The sequence below is a fragment of the Trichoplusia ni genome, chromosome 13, assembly GCF_003590095.1.
Source record: "Trichoplusia ni isolate ovarian cell line Hi5 chromosome 13, tn1, whole genome shotgun sequence".
Taxonomy (NCBI): Eukaryota; Metazoa; Arthropoda; class Insecta; order Lepidoptera; family Noctuidae; genus Trichoplusia; species Trichoplusia ni.
Window position 1 is genome coordinate 7,474,348 of NC_039490.1, and position 12,140 is coordinate 7,486,487.

The window sequence follows — 12,140 nt, forward strand, 5'->3', positions numbered from 1 at the left end:
CCGCAAGCTACATAACTCCGTTCAGGACAATCAAACGGAATTTAACTCTGAAAAGTGTTTTATAAAGATATGCCCTTAATTTCAGAAACATTTTAATATTAAAATAAAAGTTTACTGTTTTTATTATGTTGGGAAAAAAATGTTATTAAAATTGGTAGTTTCATCACAGTCATGTTATAAAGTTTGTAATCACGCATATATTACCTCCTCCTGACACATGATGCAGACCCTGGGCGGCTCGGGCACGCCCCCTCCCCACACTCCCAGCGCCGCGCCGCAGTACAGCGGCCGCAACTCTTGCTCCTCCGCCGTCACCTAAACAAATATATTGAAGAGATAACTTTCCATTGGAAGGTAAATCGCTTGACAACTCACGCTTCAACCTATAGCTTTGGCCGAGGTTCGGACATTCGCATTTTTTTTTTATTTGTTTATTATTATTAAACAAATCTAAAAAACATCACACATCAGATCTAAAAAAAACATCATTTACCAGACGTAGTATGGATTAGAAAATTAAAATAATTAATATCACAATAGATCATTACAAGATTTTTCTGTTGCGTAAAATCCTCCTGTAAACTAAGTCTTCATATTAACACACACAAATTCTTCATATTTTGTATAAGCATAACTTAACTTTAAATTATGAAAGCTCTTATTAAATTGAATATTTGTTTATTTTTCCAAAAGGATTGTACTAAAATTAAGTTCATAAATAAGGAGTGCAGTTTAGTCCCGGTACAAATTTTAAAGCAAAACGTTTCAAAAATAATTTTATTTAAAGATCATTTGCGTAAACGTCAAAAAGTTTATCTGAATATAAATAAACATTAAAGGCAGAACTGAAGTAAAAAATTACAAAGAAACACAAAAAGACGATTTGTACAATTATTGTGACCCCGACGTGATTTGAACACGCAACCTTCTGATCTGGAGTCAGACGCGCTACCGTTGCGCCACGGAGTCGTTATGAAGACTGTCCAAAATTAAGAGCCATTTCTACACAAGTGTGCTACTAGAAATATATGTATCAACAAAAGGGATATTCTTAGCTTTTTATACCTAGACACATTAAAAATGGGTGATGTATAATAGCTCAAAATTAGCTAGAAGTCCAATGGATACCTTTAGTTCGGACTTGAATTAACAAACAATTTAAATATTTTCATGTCTATATTACACTGTTTTATAAATATTATCAAACAAAAAAAAGGAATTCCTTATCCTCCAATACAGCTAAGTAAATGAAGAATTGTCGGAATCATTTGCCAAGAAACGCTGAGGAAAAACACAGTCTCAGCAAACACCGGTATACAACAATTAGACCGACGAAATTAAGTATTCATTTGACTTCATAGAAACAAAATGCCCTTACTATAGTCATTATCTCACCTCTGTAGTAGTCTCCTCAAAGAGCGTAGCGTTGTTCGAGATGAAGTTGTTCATCTGCGTTTGCATCTGCGCCATGACTTTGGCACGACGTTCCGCCGCTAGTTTCGCGCGACGAGTCTTTTCCGCTTCTATTGCAATAAAATTAAACATGTTAGGGTTATAAAGGAAAAACTAATTTAGATCACTAAATCATACAAATATTAATAAACGCGATAGTTCGTATGTATGGATGTTTGTTCCTCTTTCACGCAAAAACTACTGAACGGATTTAGACGAAACTTAGTACACAAATAGTTCATAACTAGGGTTAACATAGAGAATAGTTTTTAACGGGCGTTTTAGAGGTCGGGTCCGCGGACAAAGTCTATTAAGTAGTAAATATGTTAATTAAAGTTTGATTTTTTTAAACAAGCATTAAAGTTTCACAACAAACATCTACAACAAAATAACATGTTTATGTTTTTGTGTATTGTGCCTTCAAATTACATACGCGTATAAGAGTATTTACGTCTGGTTGTATCAAGAAACTAGCTTGTTGACGGATAAAATGTCCCTATTGAGATCAAATTTACTAATAACACTAATGTTTACCCGCGGCTTCGTCCGTGGCGGGTTTCTCTTCCTGGTCGGTGTCCATGCTCTCGCCATCGCCGATGTGTTCGTCATTTTGGCCCAGAAGAGTTCTGTAATAGTTCGATAACTACAGTTATAACATGACATTAATGTGTATTGTGAAATTAATCCTTGCTTTGTATTATTTTAGTTGGCTTCAAATTTATTCGGATTTATATTACAATACTAGCTGACCCAGCAAAAGTTTTTTTGCCGATTTTTTTTTCTAGTTGTATGGTATTTTTAATGCTTCATCATAAAAAATATAAAAACAAAGAATTCCGTCCAAAAAATAAAATATTTTTTTTAGTTTGAGCAACCCTTATCACTTAGGGGTATGAAAAATAGATGTTGTTCTATTCTCAGACCTACTGAATACGCATATAAAATTTGGTAAAAATCGGTTAAGCCGTTTCGGAGTACGGTAACTAACATCGTGACACGGGAATTTTATATATTAGATATATATTTTAATTACTTTGTTTTATTAGTTTAACTAAGTAAAATTTGTTAACTAACATTACTTACCGCAATAATAGTTATAGCACAAAATTTTGTAAAAAGCAATAATGGCTAAAGGGTGGAGACCTGGTGACCTGAAATACAGGCCCATAAAGCCTAGCTTAGGCACCAGTCTCCCACAATATACTGTTTACTTTTATTTTTATGAGACTCTAAAATGTACATATATAATGTGTTTATATTGTGGTGAGAAAAAAAATATATATATAGTTGCACTTCACATAAAACTTCATTTACCGGTTTTATAGGGTAGTACAGTATCTCAAGACTAATCTGGATTTTGCCCTTTGAGATACAGATTACAACTATCTAAATGTTTAATTCAAATGGACTGATATAGTCCTTCGTAGTTTCATGTCGATATCCATCACTCTTTCTTCTATTTTTTGACCCGGGGAAATCCTCTTGTGCTTTCTCCGCCCCGGAGAAGGCGGACAGATATAGCCGGTAGCCGGACTCTTACCGGCTAAAATAACCGGAGTGCTTCACCCTTCCCATGCACCAGAGACCACGGCAACGCGATAGCCTTAGCGCTGTACGCACCTGATCTTGTTCCGCACCCATCGGGCCAGCTGGCGGTGCGCGTCCACGCGCGGGCTGGCGGCCAGCCGCTGCAGCAGCGGCAGCAGCCCCGCCCGCGCCGCGCTCTCCGCGAACGCCAGGAACTCGTAGTGGCCGCTCTCCTCGTCGCGTAGCGCGTAGCCCATCAGGTGTAGAGCCTGTAGCAAGTTTCTATTAGGCTCTACAAAATATGTGTACAACTACGATCGATTTTTGTACAAAATTATAACTATATTTAGGACTTTAACTTACGTTTCGATACAAATAAAGTAGGATGGAGATTAGTGAGAGGACTTCAGTAGTCGTAATATATTTTTTTATTAAAGAGTAACTTATGGAGTTTTTTGCCGGTTCTTCTTTATAAGAATGACACTTTGAAACCGTGCAACTAGAGTCACTACTATAATGAAAAACTTAATGGCATATATTTTATTTGTTAAGACACTTAACGAGGTGAACAATCTTGGTCAATAAACCTCTGATAATTTTTTGGTAATCTTTATTTACAATCGTTTTTGTCCCGTTTTAACAGATTTTTTTAGATAACACACCAAGATTGTGTACCATTTCTAAGTAATTTATCGGCACGGATCTTGAGCGCTGACCTTCACCTGCGCAAAAATGAGTTTTTGGGTCTCTTTTGCGGTATGAAGTGAGGCGCGGGCGGACTAAAGTGCAATGATTGTCCCGCAGCGTATCGCGTCATAGCCATCACGATGCGCGCTTAATTTTACGATGCGCAAAGCGATCCCCAGTCTTCCGCCGAGAGCTCAACATCGTGTACAGTGGTGTAGAGCAGTCCCGAGCCCACCTTGTGCACTTGCGTCTCGGAGAAGGAGCGCGCGCGCAGGTCGAGCGCGCGCTCCAGCACGGCGCGCAGCACGTGCAGCGCGGCGTCGCTCTGCAGCAGGTTGGCGAGCAGCCGGAACGCGCCCGACAGCCGCGGCAGCGCCGGCGGCGGGCAGCACTCCGGGAGCCCTAAGGGGGGGGGGGGGAGCGCTTACACATCTGTTCAGCGTAACGTTTATTGACCCAGCGGCAGAGTTAAAAACACCCTTCAAATATAGTATACATAAAATATACCATTTCAAAATTTGTTTAGAATTTAATATTTGTTTTAATTAACATTTGTATTTATTTTACTAAAAACTATTAAGATACAAAAACAACTTCACTAAAACATTATTTATTTCCAAAAAATAACTGGTTTTGAGTCAGCCTTAAAACAACAACCATTTTTCTAAGAACTTTAATAGAGAAAATGTCTATCATACATGATGTTCACTAAATCTTAGCCGTTTCCCGGTCTCTAGTCGTAAAAAATCCCGACTTTGAAACATCTTTATTACTGCTCCGAACTTTATCTTTATAATAATAAGCAAGATTAATTCCCTAGCATTAAAAAAGCTACTAAAAACTCTTTTCCAATCTCACCAGCAGCCTTCCTCCTGGTCCGCTGCTCCTCCTCGCTGCGCGACAGCTCCTCCCTCGTGTAGTGATAGAAGAACGTGTCGTACTCATCGTAGAGGTGCGGCTTGAGCTTGTACAAGCCGCGGTTGTTGCCACCGGACGGCTTCACGAAGTCAGCGACCTCGTGTATCACGGCTTCTAAGCCGGTTTCGTGTAGCTGGTTCTCTGGTAACGATCTGGAATTTGAAAGAAAATACTATATTTAAGTAAATATATTATGTTGTTGGGATTGCAATAGATTATAGCATAGTAAAAAGTATAGCGAATGCTATCTGCATTAGATATAAAGGCTGAAATTCAGAGGTACTTAGTAAGCTTGAAGGGACCTAGAAAGGAAATTGGATATAGATATGAACCTGAAACGGTGTCCAATTTTAAAAACACTTGTCGTAAGATACAAGCAGTCGTCAAATTGTCGTCGTCGATTATAACTTCTGGTTAATTAAGACCCAGTTTTTCGGTCTCGTTTACTCTAAGTAATTACATAGCGACCGACATACTTTCAAAACTGCACTAAATTTTCATGAATAAAGTTTAGATCTTACCTGTTTAGTTCAGAGTGCGGCATCGGCTTGACGCACAGCATCTGAATGATCTCCTTCTTGGTACGATCCTCATTGGTGACCTCGCCCACGCCGGGCACGTAGCGGGACCCCACGACTGTTCACAAGTGGGTAATACGGTTAGACGCGAGAATATAACAAAATTCATGGCAAGACTTGGAGGAGAGGGGGCGTGGGGGGGGGAGGACTACTTCTGGTATCAGTTTGTAACGAACAGGAGATGGAGGAACGAGACCGATTGCTGTTGTTTTGTAGAGCTGACCGGTGGTGGTCATAGACCGAGACATTAGGGTATTTAACAAAAAATATCTGTTTAGCCCGTCGCCAAAAATTCCAAAAAACTATTTTTTGATCTCTTAAACAAAAAAGTGAATGAGTTGCAATGTTTTGAAATCTGGTGTGACGTCACTTACAAACTACCATACTGAAGTGCTTTTTATCTTCCTTATTTTTTAATGATGTGATAAAATGAAATATACCTATCCATTACATTCAGGAATTTGCCTGACGGACTAAACATTTATACTATCAGGTTTAGTCAAATACCCTATTGGAAGGAAGAATTTCTTATTACAATTTCAAAGGCCTATTAAAATCTCAAGGAACGCTTCTAATTTGGACACAAACTTCAAAATCTCTCCCATCCAAATAGTGAGACTTTATCTTGTAAGTTTTCCACTCACTAGTTATGAGCAATCCTAGGAACTCCTCCAGCATGCTGATGGTATGCCTGAGGGTGTCGTCCTCGATCCTGCGCTGTTCGAAGTCGGCGGCCGCCCAGTCCAACAAGTTGAACTTGTTCAACACGTGGATTATGAACTCGTTGCTCTCGATCAAGGAAGCGCCGATCTGTTGGATAATATGTCGCATTTTTTTTTGCAAAATATTACATGCAAAACTTACAATATTCAAGATTCATCTAATTTCTGGATTCGTTTCAATTCGGTATTTGCTAAATACAAGACTCAAATAAATTTACTTCGACTAAATTCTTTCTTTCATAAAATTTGAGGTTTTTTATATCATGAACTGGACGAAATACAAGACTTTTACAAATTCTAGATTTAACCCAAATCCTTGACTAGTCTAAATTCGAGATTCCCTAAAATAAGATAAATAAAAGATTTTTTCTGATTACAAGACTTTATTTAATTCAAGTTTCCACTATAAAGGCCTCACTTTCCTCACTCGCTTTACTCAATGTTTTATAACTTGTAATTCTTATTAAAACTACCTGCAACATGACAATATCCCGGTCCAGCATCTCAGCCCTGCACTTAACGTTCTGGTAGAAATAGAGCTGGTTGATGAGAGCGAAGCCGTTACGTCGCCACATGCCGGCGTGGACTTGGCCTATCATGGCCATCGTTTGAAGGACTGGCTCTGAAAATATAGGTTAGTATGATGTTAGAATATCATGATTGTAGGGGGTTGGGTTGACAGTAGGAAAAGAAGGAAAAAAAGGAAAATTAATTTATTGACTAAAATGAGTAAATTTGAAAGTTGTACGGAAGATTAGAACAATAAGAGAGAGAGATCGATAGAGATCGATCAAAAACAAGAAATTCGATAAGAAGCAACATTTAATAAAACATTGTTTCGACATTAATAACACTCAAAAAAATTATTGCTGAGACGAAAAAGGAATTTCCAAATTGGTTAGAACATTTATTCTACGTTTAGTTTTATTTTTAATACTAAAATGGGTTAGTAGAATTAGCTGTCGAGTTTAGATTTTATATAGATAGGTATGATGGTACACTTACCTATGAGCTCCTCAGGGCTAGGTTTCGGCCTATCCTGTCTGTCAAACTCCTTGGAGTGGTATGAAAGGCCGTGTTGGTGCAGCAATAGGTGTAGACCGGCGATGTATCGCGACAGAGGCCGATGTATAGACACCGCTTCCGATGAAACGTCGTAGGGAATCACTGAAGCGCTCTGGTTACCAAGTTCTGGAATTAACAGATAATTAACATGTTGAAGTGAAAAATAATTAGCTACTGGAAATGGATGCTGACGATATTGTTGGTGCAATGAATTGAAAAATGACACGTTTTTTTTTGTACCTAGGATTGGTCCTATGATACTTTTTGTGATTGGCTTCTGAAAGTTTATGAAGCTAATATTAATTTAACGTTGGATCAGCTTGGCAAATGTCACAGACATTGGTATGAATGCAACCGACACCCTTCTTTTATGATAGTCTGATGGTCTGTTGCGCTGTGAGGCAGGTTGTCCTGCTTGGTATGAGTACGTACCGCGCACGACCTTGTTGGGCGGCGTGTAGGTCTCTGCGTGCTTGCGCAGCGCCATGCGGTACCGGTGTGTTGGTATGAGTACGTACCGCGCACGACCTTGTTGGGCGGCGTGTAGGTCTCTGCGTGCTTGCGCAGCGCCATGCGGTACCGGTGTGTTGGTATGAGTACGTACCGCGCACGACCTTGTTGGGCGGCGTGTAGGTCTCTGCGTGCTTGCGCAGCGCCATGCGGTACCGGTGTGTTGGTATGAGTACGTACCGCGCACGACCTTGTTGGGCGGCGTGTAGGTCTCTGCGTGCTTGCGCAGCGCCATGCGGTACCGGTGTGTTGGTATGAGTACGTACCGCGCACGACCTTGTTGGGCGGCGTGTAGGTCTCTGCGTGCTTGCGCAGCGCCATGCGGTACCGGTGTGTTGGTATGAGTACGTACCGCGCACGACCTTGTTGGGCGGCGTGTAGGTCTCTGCGTGCTTGCGCAGCGCCATGCGGTACCGGTGTGTTGGTATGAGTACGTACCGCGCACGACCTTGTTGGGCGGCGTGTAGGTCTCTGCGTGCTTGCGCAGCGCCATGCGGTACCGGTGTGTTGGTATGAGTACGTACCGCGCACGACCTTGTTGGGCGGCGTGTAGGTCTCTGCGTGCTTGCGCAGCGCCATGCGGTACCGGTGTGTTGGTATGAGTACGTACCGCGCACGACCTTGTTGGGCGGCGTGTAGGTCTCTGCGTGCTTGCGCAGCGCCATGCGGTACCGGTGTGTTGGTATGAGTACGTACCGCGCACGACCTTGTTGGGCGGCGTGTAGGTCTCTGCGTGCTTGCGCAGCGCCATGCGGTACCGGTGTGTTGGTATGAGTACGTACCGCGCACGACCTTGTTGGGCGGCGTGTAGGTCTCTGCGTGCTTGCGCAGCGCCATGCGGTACCGGTGTGTTGGTATGAGTACGTACCGCGCACGACCTTGTTGGGCGGCGTGTAGGTCTCTGCGTGCTTGCGCAGCGCCATGCGGTACCGGTGTGTTGGTATGAGTACGTACCGCGCACGACCTTGTTGGGCGGCGTGTAGGTCTCTGCGTGCTTGCGCAGCGCCATGCGGTACCGGTGTGTTGGTATGAGTACGTACCGCGCACGACCTTGTTGGGCGGCGTGTAGGTCTCTGCGTGCTTGCGCAGCGCCATGCGGTACCGGTGTGTTGGTATGAGTACGTACCGCGCACGACCTTGTTGGGCGGCGTGTAGGTCTCTGCGTGCTTGCGCAGCGCCATGCGGTACCGGTGTGTTGGTATGAGTACGTACCGCGCACGACCTTGTTGGGCGGCGTGTAGGTCTCTGCGTGCTTGCGCAGCGCCATGCGGTACCGGTGTGTTGGTATGAGTACGTACCGCGCACGACCTTGTTGGGCGGCGTGTAGGTCTCTGCGTGCTTGCGCAGCGCCATGCGGTACCGGTGTGTTGGTATGAGTACGTACCGCGCACGACCTTGTTGGGCGGCGTGTAGGTCTCTGCGTGCTTGCGCAGCGCCATGCGGTACCGGTGTGTTGGTATGAGTACGTACCGCGCACGACCTTGTTGGGCGGCGTGTAGGTCTCTGCGTGCTTGCGCAGCGCCATGCGGTACACGGCGGCCGCGAGCGCCTTCTCTGCCGCGCACCACTCCAGCGACAGCGTGATGCTGTGCGCCAGCTTCACGTGCAGGTTGAAGGCGGACTCCCACTCCGGCTCGTACTCCATGTGCTGGCCCACCTGCACATGACGTCAACATGATTTAACAACAACTACAAACAAGCCTTAAATGAAAAAAGGTAACAAACATAAAAAAAAATACACACGAAATAAGAACGAAATTGAACAAATATTTAAAGTCATTTGAAAACGTACCGTGAGTACAATTTTTTATATCTCTGTCTTTAAGGCTTTGCCTTCGCTAAAAGTGAGTAAGGCAATGAGTTTTCGTCTTGGGAAGCTATCGAGACCTATACATATATGACCTGAAACGGATAGCATTACCCTCGAACGTCCCGCCCCACGAACTGTCAAACTAAAAAGAAACCTACCACACAGACATAAGACTCAAAATCGTTTACCGACCTGTCTGACAACGGAGTCCATTCCCTGCATCATGACGAGCAGATTCAGCATCAAAGAGATGCCGTGCATGAAGCCTTTGCGCAGATCATCGTTGAAGGTCGTGGGCACTGAACTCAGGAGGTACTTCACATCGTATAGGATGAACTGTGCGCGTTTGAACGCTACGGGCACGTGATTACGGTCGAATTCTAGACGACCCTGGAAAGAAGAAATACGTAACGTATTCTTAAATTATTAAAAATGTTTTTTCTTGGAAATATATATTTATTTAAATGGTCATCCCTCAACAATATGCAAGTTTTAATTTGCACTTAATGTTATTAAATTATGTATATTTAAAGTCGAAGAAATCTCCTCTTTTTCTTTCAAATAACGAATCCCGCGCTAAGGAATTTAATTTAATAGGTTAAACAAACATTCAAATCACATACATGCACCAAGACACCTAGACTCAGGACAAGCATTCGTGGATCTCACAAACGTTGTCCTGCGCAGGGATCGAACTCGAAATGGGTTTGGGTTGGTGACCTCAACCATCTGTACGATCGTACTAATGATGAATGGATGTTTGTTCCTCTTTCACGCAAAAACCACTGAACGGATTTATACGAAACTTGGTATCCGGATAATTTATAACCAGAATTACATATAGGATACTTTTCATGTTCCCGTGGGATAATTAATTATAAAATATAATAATCCTACTCACATTATTACACCTCCTATTACACTCGCTGACGAAGGTATTCATGACTACGAACAGGGCGTCGTGCTTGGCGATCAGATGATGCGCAAGAGTCGGCGTCGTGTACAGCTGTACTGACAGCGAGGATATGGAGAACGAGTGGTCGTGGTCGTCGCGGATGAAGTCCTTGAGGATCGATCCTGGGGAGAAAAGTTTAGAATATTATTTAGAGTAATAGTATTGGAACTAAGTTTCTTAACGCGCATTACAAAAGTGGGCTAGATGAAAAAAATTAGGACCCAAAGTTGTGACAATACTTTTTGTTATAGTTGTAAGCCATATTATAGTTATAGAAAACAAGCCAGTTACTTTCGTTTCACCTTTTTTTCGCATCGAATAGTGTCGTGTCGCGATGATTATTTTTGTTGACTGACGTTGTTGATTTTTTTGACAAAGTAAATTAGTTCACTGCGTTGCACGTTCCATCCGAGTGTAACTTGACACCTATAATTTTTTGTGTATGTAAAGGCTTTGTGTCGATCATCATGATATGGCTGTATGTCTGTTTGTTGCATCTGATATTGCCCCCCTCTCAAATATCAGTAGTTATGTGTGATCATATCCACAACACATGTACTATGTCTTCAACATAACTGCTGAGGCATTAAGATAGCTAGTGGTGTACCTGCTAGTCGATTTTATGATTAGATGTAATTTCTGCATCTGATATCCCCCCCCAAATACCAGCAGTCATATGCGAGCTCACCATAATTCTTAGTGAAGAGCGTAGCCATGGCCCGCTTGGTGGTGTAGTCCATGAGCGTGGTGGCGATGAGCAGGCGATGCCAGGCGGTGCGCGCCGCCTTCCACATGCGCGCGTCGTTCTGCATGACGCCGGCCGCCACGCCGCCGCCGCCCGGCGCCGCGCCCGCCGCGCCCCACACGTCCTCGCCCAGCGCCACCTGGCTCACCGCCAGGCGGAGGCTCGGCTCCTGGCTCACGAAGTTCTGGAGCCTGGCGGAGGCACCGAGTACTCTATATATTGTTCTAATACAGTGTGCATGATTTTGTGTATGTATTGACTTTATGCTTTGGAGCTCAGAGATCTAGCCTTTTACAATTTTTACCAACTTTGTGAGTAAAAGCGTCTGGCCTCCACTACTCGAATTATTGGACAATCTACAGAATCATATACATAAGCAACAAGGTTTTTTTTTTAATTCTTCACTTTTTATATTAAAACTGATCCTCATAAATCATACGATGTTTCAAACGTTTTATTTAACAACTACACCAAGACAAAAAATAAGCCTTTACTTTTTTTAACTCGATGCACCCTGGAATTTCTTTAAATAGTAAATTTGTACACAGAAAAATTCATCAATAACAAAATTCATACTCAAAAATAGTCTTAATTTTTATCAGATTTGACATTACACTAAAATCCACATAAGATAATTTTTTATTTCCATGGGAATTGAACCCTTCTTAATTCACCAGTCAAAACTAATCTATCAATATATTACCAAAAAGTTTCTAAGCACTTACCAATGCAACAGTTTCATAGCGAAGGTCTGATGCGCGATGACGTGGGCGTGCATGACGAGCACCTTGAGGCTGGGCCCGTGGCGGGACGTGAACCTTTCGAACATCGCCGTACAGCTGAACACATGGACCACATCACCCCACACCAGTACCCGACACCAAGAGGGGGGGGGGAGACGGTACAGCGAACGAGTTTCATACGAGGCAATGTGATTTAAAGTTATTAATTGAATCCATGTTATGTCAAGACTAATAGAATAGAATAATCTTTGATGTAACCATAAGGACAAAACAAATATGTTGGTAGTAAAGATGCGTAAAAAAGCGCCTCATATTCGAGTCTGCCTTACACCGATTGTTCTGTATAAAAAGGCTGGAATTAAACTAGTTTGCCAAAAATATTATACAATCATCAAATTTATAACAGTTCCAACCTTCGTTTAAGCTTT

At 42.6% G+C, this 12,140-nt stretch overlaps 1 protein-coding gene and 1 non-coding gene across 2 annotated transcripts in view; both read right to left on the reverse strand.

The window, feature by feature from the left end:
- LOC113500132 (E3 ubiquitin-protein ligase UBR1) overlaps positions 1 to 12,140 on the reverse strand; it is a 44,637-nt gene that overhangs the window by 4,912 nt on the left and 27,585 nt on the right. The window contains 15 exon segments of the mRNA XM_026880816.1: positions 205 to 315; positions 1,396 to 1,523; positions 1,987 to 2,078; positions 3,073 to 3,248; positions 3,902 to 4,068; positions 4,525 to 4,736; positions 5,106 to 5,220; positions 5,807 to 5,972; positions 6,358 to 6,506; positions 6,890 to 7,075; positions 8,930 to 9,116; positions 9,462 to 9,659; positions 10,171 to 10,346; positions 10,913 to 11,160; positions 11,695 to 11,808. Of these exon segments, the coding sequence (XP_026736617.1) occupies positions 205 to 315; positions 1,396 to 1,523; positions 1,987 to 2,078; positions 3,073 to 3,248; positions 3,902 to 4,068; positions 4,525 to 4,736; positions 5,106 to 5,220; positions 5,807 to 5,972; positions 6,358 to 6,506; positions 6,890 to 7,075; positions 8,930 to 9,116; positions 9,462 to 9,659; positions 10,171 to 10,346; positions 10,913 to 11,160; positions 11,695 to 11,808 (2,425 nt within the window).
- Positions 898 to 969, reverse strand: Trnaw-cca. Its single transcript has one exon. It is a non-coding gene; the product is annotated as a tRNA-Trp (tRNA).